Source organism: Hordeum vulgare, chromosome 3H (genome assembly GCF_904849725.1).
Source record: "Hordeum vulgare subsp. vulgare chromosome 3H, MorexV3_pseudomolecules_assembly, whole genome shotgun sequence".
NCBI classification, from domain to species: Eukaryota; Viridiplantae; Streptophyta; class Magnoliopsida; order Poales; family Poaceae; genus Hordeum; species Hordeum vulgare.
This window is the reverse complement of record NC_058520.1, coordinates 41,383,126-41,395,945: the sequence shown is the minus strand read 5'-3', so window position 1 is coordinate 41,395,945 and position 12,820 is coordinate 41,383,126. Positions and strand designations below refer to the sequence as shown.

General features: G+C 45.2%; 1 protein-coding gene across 1 annotated transcript; it reads left to right on the top strand.

Annotated features, from left to right (window-relative positions):
- The first annotated feature begins 463 nt into the window (after positions 1–463).
- Positions 464–3,545, top strand: LOC123439476 (putative transcription factor bHLH041). Its single transcript, XM_045116188.1, has 5 exons — positions 464–712; positions 931–1,024; positions 1,136–1,768; positions 1,876–2,274; positions 2,944–3,545. The coding sequence occupies exons 1-5, from the start codon at positions 627–629 to the stop codon at positions 3,064–3,066; spliced, it is 1,335 nt and encodes a 444-aa protein (XP_044972123.1). The 5' UTR covers positions 464–626; the 3' UTR covers positions 3,067–3,545.
- The last annotated feature ends 9,275 nt before the right edge of the window (positions 3,546–12,820 follow it).

The following is a 12,820-nucleotide window of genomic DNA, read 5'->3' as shown; positions in this document are numbered from 1 at the left end:
AACTTCAAAGGACGTAACTATGACGTTTTTTCTTGTTGACCATAATTAAGTGTCTCACATGCATACAATCATGTTACCCCTCTTTTCTTCCGAGGACCATACACAACCATGCTGAAGCATCTGCGAAGTTACCCCATGTGCTGTGTGTATACCGGTCCAAAGAGGTGTTCAAAAGGTTTAAGTTCCATGCATGCATGCACATAATATCATCTTTATTAAGCCCGTCCGGCCCCACGCCTCGTTCGTGGATGGATCGAAAGGTGCCATATTTCAGATTTTCCGGCCAACGGTGGACCGTGGACTTTCTAAAGTCCTCCATCACTAAGGTCTCTCTCTCATCATCGATCTTGTAAGTTCGTCGACATCGTGTAGATGGCACGTGCCCCCATCTCCTGTTCCCCCAAGTCGCCATTGCTCCGGCCGCCTGCTATATATGCACGCTCGCACCGCCAGCAGAACCCCACACATTAGCTTCCTCGTGTACGGCTTGCTACTAAGCTACTATATATCTACACGTGCACATATATACGCACGGTCCCATTTCCGTCGATGAACTGAGACTCGACCGATCGAACCTACGGCGTTTAGACCAAAGTGATCGAGCATCACCTGGCCGCCCGGAATCCATGGATAGCAGCAGCTGGATCCACTACGGCGCAAACAGCGGTGCCGCCGGCGGTAACAGCGGCTTGATGTGCGGTTACGCCGCCAGGTGTGTGCATTATGCGTCCTACCTCGATCGGTTTCGGTTCATCGCGCAAAGATTTCCATCTACCTGTTGATGGATCTCAAGCACGGCGATCCTTTGAATAGCATCACTGCTGCAAGTTTGTTGGGACAATCCATGATTAGTTTTGGTTCTAGTTAGTTAAGTGCATAGACAATTACTAGCCACCTGGGATATCTGTCTGATGGATCGACTGCATGCAGCTGCGTCGCCCCTGAAGGGCTGTACAGCAGGAAGGAGGAGGAGGAGCGTCACGAGCTGCTCGTCGGCGCGCAGATTCAGCACCACCTCAACCAGGCAAGCCTCCATTGATTGATTGGTTGATTGATCGATGCATATGACGTTATGAACACTTCAACTTCCTCTGATGATAACATCGAACTGATCTTGGCACGCGCGCACCTGCAGATCAGCATGCAGATGAACATGGAAGACGAGCCAGCTGCGTACATCCTCCCTGCCGGCGACAGGGCCGCCGTGGGCATGCAGCAGTCCGTCCTAGACGAATTCGAATTCCCCCACTCGCACCACGCCGGTGGCTGCAGCTTCCCCTCCTCGTCATCCACCTCCTCCTCGTTCCGTTCCGCCTCGCTCTCTTGCAGCCCGGAGATCTCCTCGGCGAACGCCCTGCCCGCCGCCGGCCTGCAGTTCCCCGAGGTCTCCTCTCATGTACCGCCGTTGGTGCTCCCCTATGACGACGACCACCACCAGCACGCCCTGAACTTCCACGACACGGCCGCAATGGCTCCTGGCGTGATGCCGCCAAGCGCGTTCAGCCGCTACGCGCGGCACCTCGGCGCGAGGCGGAGGCCGAAGCCGGCATGCGGGCAGAAGATGTTCAAGAGGTCCATGTCCGTACTAGTCAAGATGCAAACGGCGATGAGGTACAGCCATCAGCAGCACCACTTCCAGCAAGCGTCGGCTGAGGCAGAGCTGTCGTCGGTGAACCAGCTGCAGCACATGATCTCCGAGCGCAAGCGCCGGGAGAAGCTCAACGACAGCTTCCAGGCTCTCAAGACCGTCCTTCCTCCCGGCTCCAAGGTACGTACCCATAATTTTGATACATGCACATTTCTCCGAGGAGAGCACTAGGCACGGCAGTAGCACGTCCTTTGACTAAGCTGATGATCATCTGTCTCGCTTTACAGAAAGACAAGACGTCGATACTGATCACCGCGAGGGAGTACGTGAACTCCCTCAAGTCCAAGATCTGCGACCTCGAGGAGAAGAACCAGGAGCTCCAGGCGCAGCTGGCCCGGTGTGCCGGCGGCTCTTTGGTCGAAGACGACGCGGAGAGGATCGAGGTCCAAATAATTAGAGCCGCCGCGACGGATGATCAGGAAGATGGGACGGCTACGAGTGAGGTCTGCACGGTGAAGATAGCGGCGAGGCCGGCGCACGGCAACACGACGGACGTGGTGCTCAGGACGCTCCAGTGCCTCAAGGATCAGATGGGGGAAGACGACGTCAGCCTGGTGGCGATGAGCACCAGTGACGGCGACGGCGGCAACGGCCTTACTGGAGCATTCCTGACGATGCAGCTCAAAGTAATACTCTTCACTTTTTCTTCTTCTCTTCTTCACAGTATGCTTATTTTGATTGGACCCTCAGTTCGAAATAAAATAAAATTGGATGCATATATAATCAACCAAATGATGAATTGAGAGCATGCATTAATTAGTAGTAAAAGTAGTAGAATACTAGCCTAATGCAGTACAATTTAGTAATTTGATCACATTATGCTATTGGTTTTACTCATCACAATTCAGTAATGGTATTGGCTTCATTTCAACACTCCGGCCGAAACCCTAAGCGTGCGTGCAGACGTGAACAGTACTACTCCCTCCGTTTATAAATATAAGATCTTGTAGAGATTTTACTATAGACTACATACGAAACAAAATGAGTGAATCTACACTTTAAAATATGTCTATATACATTTGTATGTAGTCCATAATGTAATCTGTACAAGGCGTTATATTTAGGAACGGAGGGAGTAGTAAGCTAGCTTAGGCTAACCTAAGGTAGGTAGTAGTCGTGTGTGTACCAGGTTGCCTGAGATTTGCCAATGGAATCTCTCGGTTGACCGCACCTAGCTAGATTCTTGCTACACGAAGAAAAAGTAAAACCCATATGCTGGCGTCATACTCTTTTAAATTTCTGCATAGACTGGAACATTCAACTGATATATATCATGCACGGTGTGGTCGTTGCAGTCAGCATCCGGCGCAAAGTGGGAGGAGGAGGCGGTCAGGGAAGCCGTGGCGAAGGCCATCGCAGTACGCACAGGCGCCGACCGCCGTGGCGACGCCGCCGGCCGGCCGGTCTCGGCACGCTGAATGATTAAGCTGCTGCTCTATCCAATGGCCGGCTCGTCAGGAGACCGCCGTTGGCTAACCACCCACCGCCGACGGACGCATACAGTGCCGTCAGAACAACAAAGTACAAATAGTAGTAGTATGACTAATTTAATCGCCTTACTATCGCTGTGACTGGGAGGCTGAAAGCATGCATGGCCATGAATGATGCATGGACAATTCTACTGTTCGGAGTCGAGGTGACAAGAGTTGACGGACGAATAACGGAGGATTAAATGGAAGATCGCCGTCATGTTGACCGTGCAATCGATCCAACCATGGAAAAACATATGCACACAGCGTTTGATTAGTGTCGACTCATCAGCATGAGCTTGTATGCATGTCACCCTCAAAAGGCTTATATTCATGTACAGGAGCTTTGATTTTGTTAAGGAGGACTGTGATTACATGCATGTGCTTACTTGACTTACCGAATATATATAGTACATTATTCTTGAGAATGGACGTTTGGAGGCCGAGCTCCATGGTGACCAAAATTTTTGAAAAATTTAAAGTTCAAATTTTTCGGTTTCAAAGAAATCTGAAAAAAATATGCAAGTAAGGAAGGATGTTATGTGTATGTGTGTAAGTTTTTAGGATGAAATACGATGTGCATAAAAAAGAAAAATTCATGGTCTGAAACGATGAATAGTATCATGTGTTAAAAATGCTTAGACTTATTTTTTCTGTACAATCTTTATTTCAACGCATTTTTTTCTGAAAATTTACACACATGTGTGTCACGCCTTCACTTATCTTTGTGTTTTTTCAGAATTTTCTGAAATGTAAAAATATGAATTTTCATTAAATTTAAAGGTCTCCATGGAAGCCGAGCTCCAAAAGCAATTTCCGATTATTCTTATACTTTGGCCAATGATTATTAGTTTTTTGTAGTCACTCTGTGGTAATATCAACATCCCCTCTCACACCACTTGCCACACCGACGGCAGCGGCCACCTCCTCGCCAGCCGCCACCCTTGCCTTGGTGCCCAGCCAGGGCCGGCCCTGGGCCAGGACAGCAGGGGCGACGGCCTGGGGCCCAGCCAAATTAGGGGCCCCGACCTAGTGCTTGAGTGTATATATAGATATAGGCCTTGATGAATTTGGTAAATAAAAACAAAAGATACTCTAGGCAGGGAGGCCCATATCCAGCAGAAGCCTAACTACCAAGTGGCAAAGGCAGGCACGCGCGCACACGGGCACAAGGCGAGTGACTCTGTTCCTCCTCAGGTCAAACGCCGATTCGTCTTTCTCGCCTGTTCGTCTCCAACAGATCGGCCGATCGGACTCTGTTCCTTCTCAGGAGTCTGTCACAGCGGCTGCCGCCGGATGCTAGCGCATAGGGCCGGTTCACGAGGAACAGCAGGAGACAAAGGTAAATCTGATGAATTTACCTGAACCCTAAATCTTAATCCAGTTATTAATTTACATTCTTCTTTTTACAACAGTAGTGGGTGTGGAGTAGGGTTCGACCTTATGTTGTTGCCGGCATGCTCCTGGACTTCAAGATTCCTTGATTGTATTTGGATAGCGGCAGCCCTGAAGAATTCAGATTGTCACTGATTTATAACCACCTTCAGCCTTCAGGTGCCTTCACTCCTTCTTCCTTTCAAACATGCAGCCTGAAAAACATGTATCTGTTTTCGGGAAAAGAAAAAAGAGGAAAATAACATATATGTCTATTGGGAATCAAAAAGGAGCTATGCATAAATTTGTTATGAGGAATGACACTACTGGTAGTTTTGAGAAATTAGATGGCAATGGTGTTGAAGAACAACCTGCTGAGAATGAGACCATAACTGAGGAAAACAATTCCCCTATGAGACTCCTAAATAATTGAGTGACCGTGAGAATCCTGAAAGTGTATATGAACAAGGATCTTCTCCTTTTTATATCTCTGACCCTAAAACTAGGACGCTCTTGACAATAAATCAAGAGATATTCTGATTGAAAGAGGGCCTACAAGGGAATAAAATCTTGTGTTTGAAAGGATTACATTTAGAATTTATCTTGACACTATCATTAATGATTTTGCATCAAGACATTACACGAAGGAGCCGTTTCTCATGATTACTTGAGGCTTGAGGTTCACTAGCATGTCAATTTTTCTTTTGTTCTTCGTGACTTCTAGGATGTTTGATTTACACCTGAAGTATGACATTGTTGTTTATGACTTGGAGTAGTATTTACGAAGGAAAAATTGCCGTTGTTTATTATAGCTTTGCGATAAAAAAATATCGATGTATAGAATCAATTTTTCATACAATACTGTCATTGGGCCCATTCATTTGAGTTCGCCCCGGGGCCTTCGTAACTTTAGGACCGGCACTGTGCCCAGCCCCCTCCCGTCAACCCTTCCTGTTGCCCATAACGTCCATGAGCTCCGACTCGGTGAGGCTCCTAGACTCCAACGAATCCTCGACATGGACCTCCTCCCGTGCTTCAATGTCACCACACCTCAAGTCCATAATCAGGGGCCCCTTGTTGATGGTGCCCACCCAACCACTGGTAGTGCCTCCTCGGCCGAGCTGGTGGTGTTGTGATAATCCACAAGTGTAGAGGAACATAATAATCTTCGATGTGAAGTATCACAATCCAAATTAATTGTTCCCACACACTAGGAGTTAAAGAATACTTATAAACTTTAGAGGTGTCGCCAGCTCGAGGAGTACGAGCACTAACTCGCGGCTCGACGCATCGTCTCCTCTGATGCTGGAAGTTCGTCCGCGGGCGCCTCATCTTCGCAGGTCATAATTCCGGTCAAAAGAAGGGCGAAGGAGCTTGTGCATTGGTTCGGGTACTCTGCACGGCCCGTAGATCTCCCCTATCTAGTAGTAGTATGACGAACTAATGTAGTTTGTTGAAGAACTGATGTAGTTTTTGCAAGAATCATGCTATGCTCGATGAATGATGTACTAGTTGCTTTCCGCGAACATTTTTTTTCTTCAAATTTTACAGTTTCATATACGGGGTCTGGTTCTGTAAAATAATATTTCGTTCCGTAAAACCCTACTTCATCAAACTGTAAAATGCATTTGCAGGTCGCGTTTTTACAGTGTGTGCTAGAGATCCTCTAAGCATGCGTGCACACACATAAGTAGTAGCGGTAGTAAGCTAAGCCAGGATAAGTTAGGTTGTGTGTACCATGTTACCTGCGATTTGTCAACAGGAATCTTTCCGGTTGACCAGCAGAACGCACCGATCACGTAGCTCTAGCGAAGGTTTGTGTATTGAAAAGTAAAACCCCATGATGTCACGCGTGATTGGAATTCTGCTGACCGGACAATAAGTTACTCTACTAACTAATTAACCCGGCCTGATGTGATGTCTTACGTCTGGCCCAAGGTGCGGAGGAGGAGGCGGTCAGCGAAGTCGTGGCAAAGGCCGTCGCCATTCGCACGACCGGCGAGGGCGCCGTCCGGTCTCGGCAGGGCTCTCGGCACCCTGTCTACTCTGCCTCCGCGGATCGGGTCGCCAAAAGAGCGCTGTTAGGCGCTAGCTTAGAGCATCTATACCAGTTCGTGTATATCACCAATCCGTAAAAATTGTTTGCTGTTTGCGGAAAAATGTTTTTTGACCGGCATGGACGACGGTCGAACGGACCTTGTAAAATGAATCCGTATAAAAGGATATTTTTGTGAGCGGCGATCGAGCACATCACGCAAAACGGATCCATATAAAGGGATTTTCACAGAATACCCTTTTATATCTCCTCAACCGCCGCCCACGGAATATCCTTTTATACGCATTAGTAGAAAATGAGGTTTTCGGTCGGAGCCCTAAATCCCATTAGCCTCGGGTCCAGGCATTGGTCCCGGATCGAGCTGCGAGGGCCTTGCGGGGCAATAGTCCCGATTCGGTTCGATGCATTAGTCTCGGTTAGTGACAAAACCAGGACTAAAGATCCAGCGACTAACACGTGGCGTGCCGCGGAGCATTAGTCTCGGTTGGGGCTGGAACCGGGACTAATGGTTAGTCTTCTGTTCCTGTCCTGGCCATCAAACGGGACCAAAGAGATGCCTATATATACCCGCACCCTGCCCACCCTCTCCTCTATTTTTTGGTCTAGGTGTGCATGTCATGCTCTTGTTGCCACCCTTCTATATATGGACATGAGGTGTTTGATGAAATGTCCGAACCACACTTAAGCTTTCTCCTCTCCAAGCTCGACCTCCAAGCTCCATTTTCCTCAATATTTGTCTAGGTTTGACGATGCACCAACTACACAAGTGTTCTAAAAGGTTAGCTACTTCAACCTTTCATCTCTCACTGCTAGTTTAGCTCATTTTAAATGCTCTAGAAGTAGAGTGGTTTGTGGATTTTAGTGTAGGAGTGTATATGGGAGTTCTTTTGATTTAGATGCAAAATCTGAGCTCAAATTAAATTCTTAGAGTCTGCACATGTGTAGGGTGCCGTCCCATGCCCCTCCCAACCGTCGTCGATCGCCCGTGCCAATCTCGTCGCCAGCACCACCTTGGTGAGCCTCTTGTTCTTATCTTCTTTTTAAAAGAAAAAAAAACTTACTTGTATGATTTAGATAGATACTTGTATAAATTACTTTTTTTTGTTATTATATAGTGCGATGGTTTTGGTATCCGTCCTCGTCGGCCCTCGTCCGGCCTATGATTCGGACGTGGTATATTTTCTTTTATTACTATTTATTTCAGTTAGTGTTTATGACAACAGTTATGCCGATCAACGTGACATGGATGTTTTCATCTAGGATGTATGTGAACCAGAAATTCCAACCTACACTCTTGTCGAGAGGTTAAATTTAGTTGAAAGAGAAAACAATTACTTGAAGAAAAAATTGAAAATAATTGAGGAGAAGAATATGGAACTGGAGTTGCATGTTGCCGATGTCATCGATGATCACAAAATCAAGATGGATGCCATGCGGTTGAAGATGTATGCAATGCGCTTGAAGATGGACGCAATGCGCTTGAAGATTAGGAATATTAGAAAATATGCCATTGATAAAGAGGATTGGTATCATTATGTTGTTGGATCAATTGTTACCTTAGTTGCGATTTTGATCACATTTGTTGTTGCATTTAAATGTTTTATATAGTTTTATGTTGTTTTATGAGAGAACTTTATGTATTTATTTTTGCAATAATAACATTTGATCACTACTTTACTTTAGTTTTAATGTGATGATGAACTTGTATTAATTTGGTCATTTCTCTATTCATGATGTTCTGAATGGTTTTCTGATATACTTAATTTCATAATACCGATGAACCGCCAATGGATGTACGGTGACCGACGCACTTCAGAGTACATTACGAACCGGGACTAATGCCCGAGTCACACTTAAGTTCACACAAAATGGTATCCTCGACCGAGGTTAGCAACCTTATCCTTTTCATCTGTAATTGATACAAAAATATTGCATGTGTCCATGTACTGTGGTCATTTCACTATTGACGTATGATGCAGATCGATGCACAGAAGCGATGGATGTACGGGGAACGACGTGGTTCCGGATTTATTGCAGTCCTGCATAAATTCATCAATGTGGCTGAGGCAAACAAAGTGGATAATTTTATGCCTTGTCCATGTGTTGACTCTCGAAACTTCAGGGAGTACTCTAGCTCGAAAACCATTCAAGGCCACGTGCTTCGGAGAGGTTTCATGCCTAGATATTATTGTTGGACCATGCATAGAGAAAGAGGGGTTAGGATGGAAGACAATGAAGAAGAAGATAATGATGACAACTATCCTATGTTCACTGAAGAATACGATGATACCGTAATGGAAGACAATGAAGAAGAAGGAGGTGAAGAACAACCGGCATCAGACGAGCCTGCTGATGGTCTTGGTCGGGTCATTTCTGATGCAAAGCGAGAATGCGATACAGACAAGGAGAAGCTGAAATTGGAGGCCATGCTAAAGGATCATAAAAAGTTGATGTACCCAAATTGTGAAGATGGCAGCACAAAGCTCGGTACCACACTGGAACTGTTAAAATGGAAGACAGAAACTGGTTTATCTGACAAGGGATTTGAGAAGTTACTGAAAATATTGAAGCCGAAGCTTCCAAAAGAAAACGAATTGCGCGAGACTACGTACGAAGCAAAGAAGGTCATCTGCCCTCTTGGATTAGATGTGTAGAAGATACATGCATGCATTAATGATTGCATCCTGTACCGCGGTGAGAAGTACGAGAATATGGATAAATGCCCGGTATGCACTGCATGTCGGTACAAGATGAGACAAGATGACCCTGGTGATGTTGAGGGCGATGACGAGCCCCCGAGGAAGGAGGTTCCTACTAAGGTTATGTGGAATGCTCATATAATACCACGGTTGAAACGTCTATTCAGAAGATCATGCTAGGTTGTTGCGATGGCACAAAGAAGAGCGTAAGAAAGACGGGAAGTTGAGACACCTCGTCTATGGGTCGCAATGGAGAAAAATCGAGAGAAAGTACTCGGACTTTGCATGTGATGTGAGGAACTTATGGCTTAGTCTAAGTATAGACGACATGAATCCTTTTGGGAAGCAGAGCTGCAGTCACAACACCTGGCCCATGACTGTATGTATCTATAACGTTCCTTCTTGGTTGTGCATGAAGCGGAAGTTCATTATGATGCCAGTGCTCATCCAAGGACCGAGGCAACCCGACAACGACATTGCCGTGTACCTAAGGCCATTAGTTGATGAACTTTTGCAGTTGTGGTCCAAACTAGGTGTACGTGTGTGGGATGAGCACAAACAGTGGGAATTTGACCTAAGAGCATTGTTGTTCATAACCATCAATGATTGGCCTGCTCTTAGTAACATTTTAGGACAGTCAAACAAGGGATACAATGCATGCCCGTACTGTTTAGATAAGACTAAAGGTACATATTTGGAAAAATCTAAGAAGGTTGTCTACCTGGGGTGTCGCCAATTTCTTCCGATCAATCATCCCGTAAGAAAGAAAGGCAAGCATTTCAGCGGTGAGGCAGATCACCGGAAGAAGCCTAACCTCCCTACCGGTGATGAGGTATTGGCTATGGTCAAGGATTTGGATCAAATAGTAATCTTTGGAAAGGGTCCTGGCGGTCAATCTGTTCCGAAAGACGTCGTTACCGGACACGTACCCATGTGGAAAAAGAAATCTTTATTTTGGGAGCTACCCTATTGGGAATACCTAGAGGTCCGGACTTCAATCGACGTGATGCACGTGACGAAGAATCTTTGTGTGAACCTGCTAGGCTTCCTGGGCGTGTATGAGAAGACAAAAGGTACACCATAAGAATGGGAGGAGCAGCAACGTATGAAAGACCCATACGCCAAGAACACTGATAAAGGGTGTCAATACTTAGGCAGCTACACTCTTACCAAAGCAGAGAAGGAAATCTTTTTGGATGCCTGAGCAATATCAATGTCCCCGCTGGCTTCTCATCTAACATAAAGGGAATAATAAATATGACAGAGAAAAAAATCCGGAACCTGAAGTCTCATGATTGCCACGTGATTATGAACGTAGTTGCTTCCGGTTGCATTGAGGGGGCTTCTACCGAAAAATGTTCGATTACCCATTGTGAAGCTATGTGCATTCCTCAATGCAATATCTTAGAAGGTAATCGATCGAGAACGTCTGGAAAGGCTATAGAGGGATGTGGTCCAATGTCTTGTCAGTTTTGAGTTTGTGTTTTTCCCGTCCTTCTTCAATATTATGACGCATCTCCTGGTTCACCTAGTCGACGATATTTCCATTCTTGGTCATGTATTGCTACACAACATGTTCCCCTCCGGGAGGTTCATGGAAGTCTTAAAGAAATATGTTCATAACTGTGCTAGGTCAGAAGGAAGCATCTCCAAGGGCTATGGAACAGAGGAGGCCATTAGGTTTTGTGTAGACTTTCTTCCTGACCTTAAGCCCATTGGTGTTCCTGAATCGCGACATGAGGGGAGACTGAGTGGAAAAGGCATGCTAGGAAAGAAAGCAGTGATATGTAGGGACAAGCATTCTTTCACTCAAGCACACTACACAGTTCTAAAAATTTCCACCTTCACGGCTTCGTATATCGAGGAACACAAGAATTGTGTACACTCCGAGTTCCCGGGGAAGGCTCACTCCTGGATTGAAGAAAAACACATGGATACTTTTGGCAGTTGGTTGCGAGCACGTCTCATGAATGACAACATTGTTGGAGATCAACTTTACTTGTTGGCCATGTCACCTTCTTCGACTATATTACATTTCCAAGGGTACGAGATAAACGGGAATACATTTTACACGATCGCCCAAGATAAAAAGAGCACCAACCAAAACAGTGGTGTCCGCTATGATGCAACATACGAGAATGGAAAAAAGGACACATACTATGGTTACATAGAGGAGACATGGGAACTTGACTATGGACCTACTTTTAAGGTCCCTTTGTTTCGGTGTAGTTGGGTGAAAATGAATTGAGAAGGGGTAAAGGTAGACCAGTTGTATGGAATGACAACAATTGATCTCAATAATATTGGTTACAGAGACGAGCCATTCGTCCTAGCCAATGATGCGGCTCATGTTTACTACGTGAAAGACATGTCCTCCAGACCAAAAAAAAGAAAAAAAATAAGCAAATGAATACATGAGACGAGGAGCCAAAGCGTCACATAGTTCTTTTAAGGAAAAGAAACATCGTGGGAATCTAGGACAAGACACACATGTCAGCAGAATATAATAAGTTTCATAAAATTCCGCCCTTCCCAGTGAGAGTTGACCCAAGCATCCCGTTAAATAATGAAGATGCTCCATGGTTACAGCCAAAGCGATCATAGGCAAGGGATCAAAATATAAATCTATGTAATGTATTAAACTTTATTTGATGTGTACTAATGTATTAAACTTTATGTGATGTGTACTAATGTATTAAACTTGGTATCACTTGGTTCTAAAGAAAATGCACTTTTGATTTTATTAGTGGAAAAAACGTCATTTTTTGTGAAAGACGTACCAACTACGAGAACTAAAACAACTACGAGAACTAAACCCTAAACAACTACGCCAACTTTCAACCTTTTCAGAGCCCATTTGTAGTGTTTTTTAATTTCAGGGTCAATTAGCTCAAAGAATAAACTAATAGCAAAAAAGAATGAAGTAAAAAAGAATCAGTTAAAACATTAACTAAAAGGAATCAACTAAAATTATCAAAGTGCTTATTTGTTAAAAAGAATCAAGTAAAATATTAACTAAAAAGAATCAAAAAAATATCAACTCAAAAGAATTTTCATAAAGTTTTTTGTTAAAATCTCTAATAGAAAATAAAAAAAATAGAAAAAAAATCTTTAATAGCAAAGAATTAAAATAAAAACTGGGACTAAAAATTATTAAAGTAAAAAAATGCCACCTACTAGGCCATCACGGCGTGCATACGACTAGAAACCCTAGAAGCTAGATGGGCCAGGATGTAGGCCCGCAAAAGTCCTAGTAGGACCACAGGTAAAAGTGAGTGCGTTTAGGCCCGTAGGCCCGCGTTTGAGAGGAGCTCGAGAGGGTTGGCCCAGCGGGTCTTATAAACCACTCCCAACTCCTCTCAACTAGCGAGGTGGGACTAAACATTTGGCCACGGCATCACCCCCCTTTAGTCCCGGTTTGGGGCTACAACCTAGACTAAAGGCCCCCCTTTAGTCCCGGTTGGAGCCACCAACCGGGACTAAAGGCCATCGCTTCCCGCCCTTCGGCCTGCCGAAAATAATCTTTAGTCCCGGTTGGTGGCTCCAACCGGGACGAAAGGTCCACCTATATAAG

Bases quoted from the DNA above. Each gene is read 5' to 3' on its own strand.
- LOC123439476 (XM_045116188.1), top strand. From the start codon at position 627: ATGGATAGCAGCAGCTGGATCCACTACGGCGCAAACAGCGGTGCCGCC. The intron at 1,769-1,875 runs GTACGTACCCAT...CTCGCTTTACAG, and splicing joins TCCTTCCTCCCGGCTCCAAG to AAAGACAAGACGTCGATACT. The intron at 2,275-2,943 runs GTAATACTCTTC...TGGTCGTTGCAG, and splicing joins TCCTGACGATGCAGCTCAAA to TCAGCATCCGGCGCAAAGTG.